The sequence below is a fragment of the Neopelma chrysocephalum genome, unplaced genomic scaffold (assembly GCF_003984885.1).
Source record: "Neopelma chrysocephalum unplaced genomic scaffold, ASM398488v2 Primary Assembly neopelma1_200, whole genome shotgun sequence".
Classification (NCBI taxonomy): domain Eukaryota; kingdom Metazoa; phylum Chordata; class Aves; order Passeriformes; family Pipridae; genus Neopelma; species Neopelma chrysocephalum.
The window spans coordinates 1,947,048-1,958,114 of NW_020897862.1; the positions used below are offsets into that span (position 1 = coordinate 1,947,048).

The 11,067-nt window shown below is 53.9% G+C and overlaps 1 protein-coding gene across 1 annotated transcript; it reads left to right on the forward strand.

The window, feature by feature from the left end:
• Positions 1-30: 30 nt before the first annotated feature.
• Positions 31-5,596, forward strand: SRM (spermidine synthase). Its single transcript, XM_027702980.1, has 8 exons — positions 31-203; positions 339-459; positions 709-801; positions 1,985-2,138; positions 2,817-2,900; positions 3,229-3,374; positions 4,241-4,363; positions 4,926-5,596. The coding sequence occupies exons 1-8, from the start codon at positions 58-60 to the stop codon at positions 4,941-4,943; spliced, it is 885 nt and encodes a 294-aa protein (XP_027558781.1). The 5' UTR covers positions 31-57; the 3' UTR covers positions 4,944-5,596.
• The last annotated feature ends 5,471 nt before the right edge of the window (positions 5,597-11,067 follow it).

An 11,067-nucleotide genomic window follows, 5' to 3' on the forward strand; every position in this document is an offset into this window, starting at 1 on the left:
CAGCGCTGCCCCCGCAGCGCTGCCCCCGCAGCGGCTCCGCCCCGCGCCCCGGCCGCGATGGAGCGCGGCGCGGCCGCGCTGATCCGCGAGGGCTGGTTCCGAGAGACCTGCCGGCTCTGGCCCGGCCAGGCCATGTCGCTGCAGGTGGAGGAGCTGCTGCACCACCAGCGCTCCCGCTACCAGGAGATCCTCGTGTTCCGCAGGTGCGGAGGGCGGCGGGGCGGGCGGCGGGGGGTGGGCGGCTGGCGCCACGCGGTGGGGCCTGTTTGGCGCGGGGAGGGCGCGGGGGAGCGCGGCCCCGGGCCCGGCTCCAACCCCGCTTCCCTCGCTCTGCCCAGCACCACCTACGGCAACGTCCTGGTCCTGGACGGGGTGATCCAGTGCACGGAGCGGGACGAGTTCTCCTACCAGGAAATGATCGCCAACCTGCCCCTCTGCAGCCACCCCGACCCCCGCAAGGTGAGTCGTCCCCGGCCCCTCCTCGGGGTCCCCCCAGCCGGGGCTCGCAGACCCGCCCCGGGCCCTGCGGCGCTGCCGGGGGCTGCCCGGGCCCGCCGGGCGAGCGTGGCCGCAGCCGCGTGGGTCCCGCAGCTCCTCACCGGGCAGGACGGGCCCGCGAGGATTCGCGCCGCTCCCGTTGGGCCGGGCAGCCTCAGCCCCCCCGAGCCGCCCCCGCTGACGGCCGCTGTCCTGCCCTGTCCCTGCCAGGTGCTGATCATCGGCGGCGGCGACGGGGGAGTGCTGCGAGAGGTGGTCAAACACCCCACCGTGGAGTCCGTGGTGCAGTGCGAGATCGATGAGGTGCGTTGGGTTCCCGGCTGCGTGCGGGAGCCCCGGGGCTGCGGGCGGGCGGGCTGCCCGGCAGAAGCAGCCCGGCCTCACAGCATCCACGGGAGCTGCGGCTTCACCTGCTGCCCCTTGTCAGCACCGGGCGCCTTTGCTGCCGGTTCTGCTGGCGTGACACTGACAGCGCCACCTCTTTGCCTTACAAGTCATCTACGTGGCAGCTGGCTGCCTCTTCCATGTGATTTCTTTCACACACATGCGGTTGAGGCCCTTCCAGGCCGGCGTGGGCCAAGCACGGGATCTGGAGGAGCGCCCTGGCTTTGTGGAGGTGCTGCTTTTCCCTCTGCCTCGCTGCTGAACTGACTGCTGCTCCTGCCCGAGGAGGATGGTCGCTGTGTTGAGCAGTCCCCTGCAACTGAAAGCAGGAAATAAGAAGGGGGGATTTGTTTCTGTGATAAATGGGCTAGTCCTCCTCCTCTCGGCCAGTTTGCTCTGATATTTTACTTTCTTAGGAAGTTTTGCTCAGAGCAGGGCTCTATTAGGAATGGGAAACACTGCTGTGTGAGATGTGTGCACTGTCTGCCAAGCTAAGTAGGCAAACGTGCCTGGTTTTGAACAAGCACTGCCTGACACCAGCATATTTTTTTGTCTCTGCCAGCTGTGAGAAGCTGGTAGTGTTCAGTACAGTTGCTGGGCCCAGGGCAGTGCCTGTCTAACCATGTTAGAGAGAAAACTGTATCTCATTGGGGGACTGATATAATGGCTATGGAGCAGAGAGGGGGACCTTTCTCATCTCGCACCTAGAAACCTGCTGGCACGGTTTCATTTAGGAGGGAAGGAAGGGAGATCCCCTCTGCAACAGTGTCCAGAGGGAGAAGGGACACAGAGCAGTCTGATCTGTGATCGTGTTCACTCAGTTCCTCAGGGAGCCTTTGAAGCTCCAGCTTCTTGTTGAGTTTGGCAAGGACAGACCAACAGTGTCACTGAACCCTGAGGCTGTAGGAAAGGGCTGAGTGTAGCTTGTTGGCTGAAGATGCTGACAGCTCTTGAGGATCTCGCTGGCTGAGTCGGATTTGTGCTGAAGGCATGGAAGGAAATGACTCACTGTGCTGTTCTTTCGGTTGCAACTGCACAGTAGCCTGAGAGGCAGCTCCTTGTAGCCCCCGCTGACCTGCTTGTGCTCTCTGTGTTGCTGCAGGATGTGATCCAGGTATCCAAAAAATACCTCCCAGGCATGGCAGTGGGATATTCCAGCGCTAAGCTGACCTTGCACGTGGGAGATGGTTTTGAGTTCATGAAACAAAATCAAGAAGCCTTTGATGTGATTATCACAGACTCATCTGACCCCATGGGTAAGAATTCTGCCATAAAAGGGCGCTGCTTTCCACGCTCCCCTTCCTTTTCTGCTTACCTCTTGGAAGTTATGCCAACCTGCCCAGGCTCCTTTCAAGTGAAAGACTGTTGCTGACTTGCTTCTTCTGGTAGAGAAAGGGAAGGATGAGAACCAGAAAATTGTATTAGCGAGGCTTCAAGCCAGCTGACACGTTTCTCTCCTCAAAATTCAACTCCAGCAGCAATTGCTTCTGGCAGAGCGGATCCCTGAGTCCAGCAATCCCATGGGGGATACAGCACCATGCTGGCAAGGACAGCTTTGCACATGTGCCTGCCAATGAAGCAGTGGCTCACACACTGTTGGTGTAGCACCCACCCTAAAGATGGCTGTGGTGAGGCTGCTGTATTTCTGAAGGGGGAAACTGAGGCAGAGAGGAACCAAATGTAGATATGACACCTCATTTTAGGGACCTGACGACAACTGCTTGAGCCACCTTCACCCTTGCTGTAGTCAGCGCAGGAGAGGCATCTCTAAAATGCAGTTTGGAGCAGGAGTTCTGTTTAAAAATGCTCCCTGGAGCAAAAGGCAGCTGCTGTGACTTCCTTTGGTAAAGGTCCTGGGCTTGCTGTTGAGCAAAGCTGAAATCCTGATGGTTGTGCTGAGTGCAGCCTGAGGATCACACTCACTTTTCTCCCAGGTCCTGCAGAAAGCTTATTCAAAGAATCTTACTACCAGCTGATGAAGACAGCCCTGCGAGAAGATGGGATTCTCTGCTGCCAAGGTGAGGGTGCTGTCGCTGGGCAGGGGCTGATGCCAGACCACTGCGTGCCAAGGGTGAGGCACAGGGGGAACTCTTCTTGGGGAGACGTGACGCAGGGAGCGAAAACATTTCGGCTCCCAGGCACAGCAGTGGTTTTGGTCTGTCTCCGTCAGCTCAGACTGCTGGACTGAGCTTAGCAAAGCTGGCATAGGGGTCTGGTCTTGCCTTTGAAACCACATGAGCTGTGCAGAGCAGAGCAGAGCAGGTTGGGACTTGGAACCACTGTTAACCTGGCACAGAGAAGAGGGGCAGCTCTCACCTTGCATCCTGCCTTCCTCTCTCCCTGCAGGTGAGTGCCAGTGGCTGCACCTGGATCTCATTAAGGAGATGCGTCAGTTCTGCAAGTCTCTGTTCCCGGTGGTGGAATACGCCTATTGCACCATCCCCACGTACCCCAGCGGGCAGATTGGCTTCATGCTCTGCAGCAAGAACCCGGTGAGTCTCCGGCACCTCAAGTGCCCTTTTCCACTCCTTGGAAGCGCCCGCAGGGTCTGCCTGAGGCTGTCCCCAAGAGCTGGAGCTGTGGCACTGAGCTCTCCCAGCTGTGGGGCCTCCAGATCCATGCTGGGCCCTGGCTCTGCCAGCCCAGGGTCCCAGAGCTGCAGTGCAGCCTCTGCTCAGTGCTGGATGAACTGCAGAGCTGCCTTAGAAAAGGACAGGGGTTTCTGTCTAGTACAACAAACTTGGAAGGGAAGAAGTCGCTACCAATTCCCAGAGCCTGTTAAGGCTTTGTCTCGTTGATGTTGGCTGTTACAAGGTGGGCACCTGCTTGATAAGAATCAGCCTGTGACTGGTAATCTGCTTGTACAGAGGCCTCCGAGGGAGAGTCGGTGTTGGGGTGTGGGCTGGTTACTCTGTGAGACCACTGAGGTCTCTCTTCTCAGTGTGCTGCAATGCAACTGTCAGGTGGGTTTTTGGGGCCAGCAGTGCTGCTGCTGTACAGGACTTATCTGGGGTGCTGGCAGCATGCACTGTGCCTGACTTAACACAGGCATGGATTCTGCTCTGAACAGCAAAGCCTTGCTTTCTTGGGTGCTCAGGCCCTTTGACAGCTTCATCTGGCACGGGGCTCGCCCAGTGTGACCTCATGCACTGACATCTGTGCATCAGGGCTGGTCACACAAGTTACAGAGCGTGAACCCCAGCCCTTGGGATTCAGAACCTTTGACCTCATGCTGGAACAGAAAGCCATCTGTTTTCCTGCGAGTCCTCTTGGTTCTCTGCCACACATCAGGGTGCCTGTCACACAGCCCCTGGCTCCTCACCCCAGCACTCAGAGCTACCTGGCTTTGCTCTTGCAGAACACGAATTTCCGGGAGCCTGTGCAGCAGCTCTCACAGCAGCAAGTGGAGGAGAGGAGTCTGAAATACTACAACTCTGACATCCACCGGGCAGCCTTCATCCTGCCGGAGTTTGCACGGAAGGTGAGCCAGGATCCGCTGCTGTGCTTCCATCCAGGACGGGGTGGGAGTGGGAGTGGGCAGGACTGAGGATTTCCTGCAGCCTCAAAGGCTTCTGTGGGCAAGTCGGAGCAGGACAGCGTTTTGTATGACAGAGCAGAGGATGAGTCAGTCAGGGAAGGCTGGAGTTCAGTTTGAAGCTTCCTTGGGTTCATGTACTGTGCCTTGATGGCAGATCACTCCTACTTCACCTGCCAAAACTGAGTCCCAGAGCCTGCAGAACTGGTGTTTCCCATTGAAAAGCTCCAAAAGTCTTAGATGAAATGTGGTTATGGTTTCCAGCAGAAACCAGAGGGTAAAGAAAAGATGCTCCAGCATAGTTCAGTCTGCCTTTCTGAAGGATTTCTGCATTATTCCATCATCTCCTAACTGGGTTGCAACTGCAGGTTCAGGAAAAAAACCTCCTAAGAGTGTCCTAGGGATGAAGGCAAACACCATGGTTGTGTTTCAGAGGTGGTGATTCATATTTCTGCTGAGGACTGGTAGAGCTGTGGCAGGTCCCTCCTGACACTCTGTCTGTCTGCAGGCGCTGAGCGACGTGTGAGACTGAGAAGCTGCTTCCTTCCTTCAAGGTGGACCCTGAGATCATCAGTGATGTGGTTGGGACCTTCCCAGCAGAACTGCAGATTTGCTCTCCACTGTGTGGGATTGTTTAACCCGTTTGCCAGCCAACATTCCCTTTGATGTGTAACAGATGATGGGGCACAAGCCAGATAAGACTATTGAAAAGGTCCAGTGACTTATTGCGTGAGGTCAAAACTGTTCTTTCCAGTGCTGGAAACGTAAGGTGTCTTCTTCCTTTCTCTCCTCCCTGCACCCACCCTGAATCCCCCGTCCCTGCGCCCCCGTCCCACCTCCACCCCCAACTGACATGATGTATTTATAACTGACACATATTTCTGTCTGGTGATCTGGGAAGAGTCCAAAGGGTCCCTGACTCGGCCTTAAGCACAGAGAGTGAGAGCTCTGTGCACGGTGAGCTCGCTCTCTCCCCGTGGGAGCTCCCTGCTGCTGAGACGTTTGACTGGTAACGGGTCTGAGCCTCCGTGTCCCTCTGCCCTCCTGTGACACCTGCACTGCTCTGCAGCACGGCTGGAGAAGTCACAGTGCAAACTGTTGCCATTCACAATAGGTCTCCCTCCAACCCTGATGGAGTAGCAGTATTAAACACCAGCCAGGCAGGCTGGCAGCAAAGTCTTGTGGCTTTTTTTTTTTTTATTTTTATTTTTTAAATTGGTTGGAAACAGAAGTGCTGAGGTACCCACAGGCTAACTCCTGTTCTTACCTCTGCCCTCGGAGTGGTTCCAAAGAATGTTTATCAATATGGTGATAGGCGCTTTATATATATAAATATAAATATATATATATAAAAAACAAATCTTAGCTCCATTGCCTGCTGTTCAGTACTGATGTTGGGGAATCAGTTGTGCTGACAAATCTCTCGTCTCAGTCACGCTGAGATGCCTCGGGCCTGGGTATTTGCAAGTCCTTAGGAGGCATCATTATTTCTAATGCTGCCCCCAGATGCATAAGTTGTTTTCTGTTGTACTCTGTGAGATGGATCTGCCTCCACTCCTTTACTTGGCTCTGAAGGCTCCGTGCCCGGTGCAGTGGGATCCCCCTCCCGGCACACCCACTGTGCCCCTGTCACTCCCTGCACTCCATTAAACACTCGGCTCTGGTTAAGGTGACACCAGCGTGGGTCGGTGTTCTTTGGGGAGGCAGGGAGGGGAAACGGAGATCCTGAGGCTTTGCTGTGCTTCCAGGGGCTCTCTGTAGTCGCTCCCTCATCTCTAGGGATGACGAGTTCTCATCCAAAGAAAGCTCTGAAGTGATCCCATTGCTTGTTCTGTACTGTAGCCCAACAGCTCCAGCTGCAGTGTCAGTACCTGTTACCCAAGCTGTGCTCCAGTCCACATGCTGCTTGTGGTACAGTTTTCCAAGCTGTTTTCCAGCTGCCTGTCTCCCTGCTGCCATCAAGCAGTTCCTGTCAGTCCCGGCCCCACTCCCTCCTTTCCTCTGCAGGAGCTGTGGTGGCTCCGAGGGCTGGGCCAGCGCTGAGCCCTGGCTGAGCAGGCTGGGGACAGGCACTAGGTGGCATCAGGAGAAGGCAAAAAGCTGCTTCTCAGAGAGGCCTTTTGGGCTTGTTGAGAGAGAAACAGAAGGAGCAGACTCGAGGAAAGGTTGAGCTTTACCACAATTGTGACCCTACGAACAGCCTTGGTGGTGCAGCCACTGTGTGCCCACAGCAAGGGACTTGTGGGGTCAGTACCAGCCCTCCTGCTTTCTCCCCTTTCTGATGAGACTTGTCAATTCTTTCCCAGTGCCCTCTTCTACCCACATGTATCAGTACAGCTTCTTGGAGGTCGTGAGGGTTTGCAAAGCATTGCTGAGCTGCAGAGCTGAGTCTGGATCTCCTCTGTATTCTTGTGTTCGGAATTTTATACCCGTTTTGTCTCTTTCATTGTCTGGGTAACTGTCTCCTTTCTCTCACAGCTACCGAGTCGTTTGGGCTAATGAGGCATTTTCATTGCTCAACTCGTATTTTTATAAAGAGCAGATCAGTAATGGTTCTAGCTCCTCCTGTTTAAATCCCTGTGGGACCAGAACCCCCTTCAGCCCTTCGTCCTTGACGGAAAACTAGCTCTGGCACTTTCCCCTGGAACGGGAATCAAGACCAGGACTGTAGTCCAGGAAGGCCTTAGAGCAGCAGCCAACTAGTAACAAGTTCAAGCCTTTCACCCACCCCTGGTGAGTACAACAATGCCCAGGAGGGAAAGAGCTTCCTCAAACCTGGCCTCCACACAGCTAATTATTCCTTCTGGTTCTTTGAGCTCTCTCCAAATGTGTAAGTTCAGCAAGTAGCCAGTGATGAGAGCAGGAAGACAAGGCTGTTTCCCATCCAAGTCACACACACTCCGTCCACAGGGCCCTATATATAGTTTCCGAGTCATTCCAAGTCACTGTTCTCCACGGGCAAGGCTGTTCATGAGCAAAGAGCCACCGAGGTGATGTTTGTCTAGACATGCTGCAGTCATGTTCCAGCATCTCATTAAGCCAGGAGCCCATGAACAGGGATAGGCTCTGTCCCAGGGAACGTGCAGTGTTGTGTCAGTCAGAGCAGGTGGAGACAAGCGAGGGAGAGGAGCCTGATGGGCTTTAGCACATCCATTGTTGGAGTCTCTTGGCACCTCTTGAACTGTGTCAGACTCTCTGCTCTGATTTTACTCTTTGAACTAACTCAATTTTCAGAAGTTCAGAAAAGAGCTTCATAAAATTAAGAGAAATCTCCTGCCTGTATCTCCCGAGCCCTCTCGGTCAGTTAATTGGCATGAGTGTGGTATATTCACCCAGAGCTAATGTTGTCGAGGCCTGGCTGAATTATTGATGGGGCTGAGAGCTGGAGCAAGGGACTGCTGAAGGAAGAATGACATTCATCTTTCATCAGAACAGCAGCCTTGGTAAGCAAGCAGTCAAAAAAATATTAACAAGTGCCACCAAGTTCAGGGAGAGGAAAGTTCCCTTGGTAACACAGTGGGGGAAGAAGAGGGAAAAGTGTGGACAACATGGAACAGCAGCTCAGGTCTAGCAAAAGAGTCAGGCAAAATGCTGTTAAAAAGTAAGATGAGAAATTTAACCAAGTCAAATGCTGAGAAGTCTGGGGGATGCTGTTTCCTAGTCACGTACAGTCTCCCAGGTCCATGTGTCAGCATCCCTGGTGAGCTCTTGGAATTCCCACGAGGTGCAGTGCATAAGCAATGCCTCAGGTGACCCAAAAGGTAAAGAAACGTTTCTATCCAAGTCTTGTCCGGCCAATCCTGCCACCAAAGGGACAACTCTGGTGTAACAGAGGTCAGCCCGTGGCAGCAGCAGTAACCCCAGGCTTCACAGCCTGAAATGACTCCAACCTAGAGCCAGGCAACATGTTTGCACTGGAAAACAGGTACTTTGAAATAGTGTTTCATAGTGATTAGTTATTCTCTAAGGAAGATTTTGGTTTTTAATGTTTAACTTCACATGCAGTTAAATCATAAAATCATAGAACATTAAGGGGTTGGAATGGACCTTAAAGATCAACCAGTCCCAATCCCCCCTGCCATGGGCACCTCCTACTAGACCAGATTGCTCAAGGCCTTATCCAACATGGCTTTGAACATTGCCAGGGTTGTGGCACCCACAACCTCCCTGGGCAGCCTGTTCCAGTGTCTCACCACCCTCACAGTAAAAAATTTCTTCCCAATAGATATCTAACCTAAATTTCCCTTCTTTCAGTTTCTACAAAAGGCTTTGAGCACCGCTGAGGCATTTTGCTCGCCCTCCCCTTACCCTCCTGAGTCCCTCTGGGGTCGGCAGGCAGAGGAGGCAGCACAGCTCCCCCAGCTCCCGCTCCCCAGAGAGCTGGAACAGCCTTGCAGTCGTGTGTGCTGTGAGAGCAGCATCCCTGGGCCCTCCCCTCCTCCTCCTGCACCTGCTCTGAGCTCTGAGCAGGGACGAGGCTCCAGCCCACGCTCCCACAGTCTCTTCCCTGGGTTTGTTAGATTAGTGCCAGTGGAAAGCCAAGGCTGGAACAGCCACCTGCGTGCTCCTCTGGAGCCCTGGGGAGCACAGTGCCAGGGAACACAGCCTGAGAAATGAGCTGTGATTTCAGGCCCGTGAACAAATTGGTTTCCCCTTCCAGGAAGGCTCACAACTGTCAGCTGACTATTGCTTTATTTATTGCATTGGCCTTTGCAACAAGGGACTCTCGAGGGCAGAGAGCAAGGACTCCAATGACAGGAAGGCATTGGAACCCTTCCTTCAGCTGCAGCTGAGTGCCTCACCTTTGGGAAGCAGGCACTGCAGGAAGCCTGATGTGGTTCAGCTACGTGCTTCGAGACATGGTGACCTGAGCCCAGACCAGGCAACAAAAGGGCAGAAGGCAGCAAATATCCAGGCCATATAGGAGAGCAACTGAGAAATAGTCTTATTCCTTAGTGTGGCATTTAGTGCCAGACACAGTCATAGTTTTTGTGTTCCAGCAGTGCCCAGACTTTGCTGCTGCACAGACTCACTGAGGAGAGGTCAGAGACCTCTTTCTTGAATGATAAAACCTCTCCCAGTGCATGTTGTTTGTGCAGCCTTAGTCACAAAAAGATGGAGGTTGTCTCGTGTGGTTGTGGAAACATATTCTGCTGTGCTTCTGAACCCACTGTGCATCTCTGCTGGAGCCACACTGACTGTGGGACAAAATCCTGGGAGAGCCAGGCCTTTTCAAGTTATTGTATGCAGGAATTCCTTCTGGAGCATCCCCACCCCGCCAGGCTCCCAGGGATGTGTTCAAAGGCATTCTGATTTCAGACAGATCTACCCTCACTGTGAAGTGGCAGAAACCCACTCAGGCCACATGCAGCTGGGGGCAGGAAAGCATCAAGGAACACGGCTTCCAAAGGGAACACGACTTCAGATAACAGGGAGAAAGTGGTAAGAGGAAAAAATTATCAGAAATGTTTATTGTTCCAAGGGCAGACCTTTACCCTTTCCTGTACGGGGTGATAAGATTTTAAGGGTTGGCAAAAAAAAAAAAAATAATTGGGGCCTTCTTAAAGGTCAGACAGCCAATGCACATGGGATAGGAACAGTAGGAAGTACAAACAACCCTGGTGCTGTATGTTGAACTCTATCCAATTACTAAAAAGAACAAATTTTATCACCACAGAGTTATTTTACTTCCTTTGGAGAAGGAGATGGTGCTATAGCTTGTGGTGGGGAGGTGGTCAGCAGGGTCTGCAAAGGGACCAGAGGACAGACTAACTAGGGGAAGCAGCAGAGGGAATGTGAGGAAAGGGAAGGGCACTAGAAAAGATGGAGCAACCTGAAAAAGAGGTGTCTGATATTGAGAGATGCTGTAGCAGAGCCCAGAGGAAACTAGTCTGGATTTAGAGATCCAGTCCTACTGTGGGCAGTGGAGTGTAAGTGCTTTGATGTGTCCCTGTTCCCTCCCTCCCAGCTGGGAACAGACACCCAGCCTTGCCCAGGCTAGACACAGGTTTTGGCTGGGCTGTGCTTGTCAGCAGGGCCACAGGTTTGGTGCTGGAGTATCTGGGCAGGAACTATCTCCAAAGTCACCCCTGCTCACGAGGTAATACTTATTTTGTTACTGCCCTTTAATCCCAGGACAGATTCAGGGCAGCCTGGTCACCCTTTACATCCCTGTGGGCCTCCCCCGGCAGCCGATCTCTCACTCACCACTTCCTTTTCTGGTAGGAGCATCGCCACACTTGTGACCCCAGTCTCTCAGTGGAGCATTACAGACAACAGCCCCTTCCAAGGGGAAGCTCCAGACAAAACTGTGTTTATTGGAACGAGCAGCGTGGGCAGAGCAGATGGGCCCAGCATGGAGACCCGCCTGCACTGTCCCTGCCGTCTGCACGGGGGTGAGTCCTGCTCACAGCCCCAGTGCAGGGCTCACCTGTCAGCCCCAGCACATCTCACACTCCCAGGACCTGCCCTTCCTTCCCCTTGAGCAGCCAAGTGTGTTTTCTCCATTTGCTCTTCCCCCAGTTTGCCCCTCCTGGAGCAGATCGGCTGCGGGTCATTTGGCAGGTCCCTGTGGCTTCTCTGCTCGCTGGAGCCTGGAGCTTCCCTGCTCTGCCTCAGCCCCTGGAGCTTCCCTGCTCTGCCTCAGCCCC

What these genes read in the sequence shown, in the direction of transcription:
- SRM (XM_027702980.1), top strand. Translation starts at nt 58, where the DNA reads ATGGAGCGCGGCGCGGCCGCGCTGATCCGCGAGGGCTGGTTCCGAGAG. An exon ending in TGCAGTGCGAGATCGATGAG is followed by an intron (nt 802 to 1,984) that starts GTGCGTTGGGTT and finishes GTGTTGCTGCAG; the next exon opens with GATGTGATCCAGGTATCCAA. An exon ending in TGCTCTGCAGCAAGAACCCG is followed by an intron (nt 3,375 to 4,240) that starts GTGAGTCTCCGG and finishes TTGCTCTTGCAG; the next exon opens with AACACGAATTTCCGGGAGCC.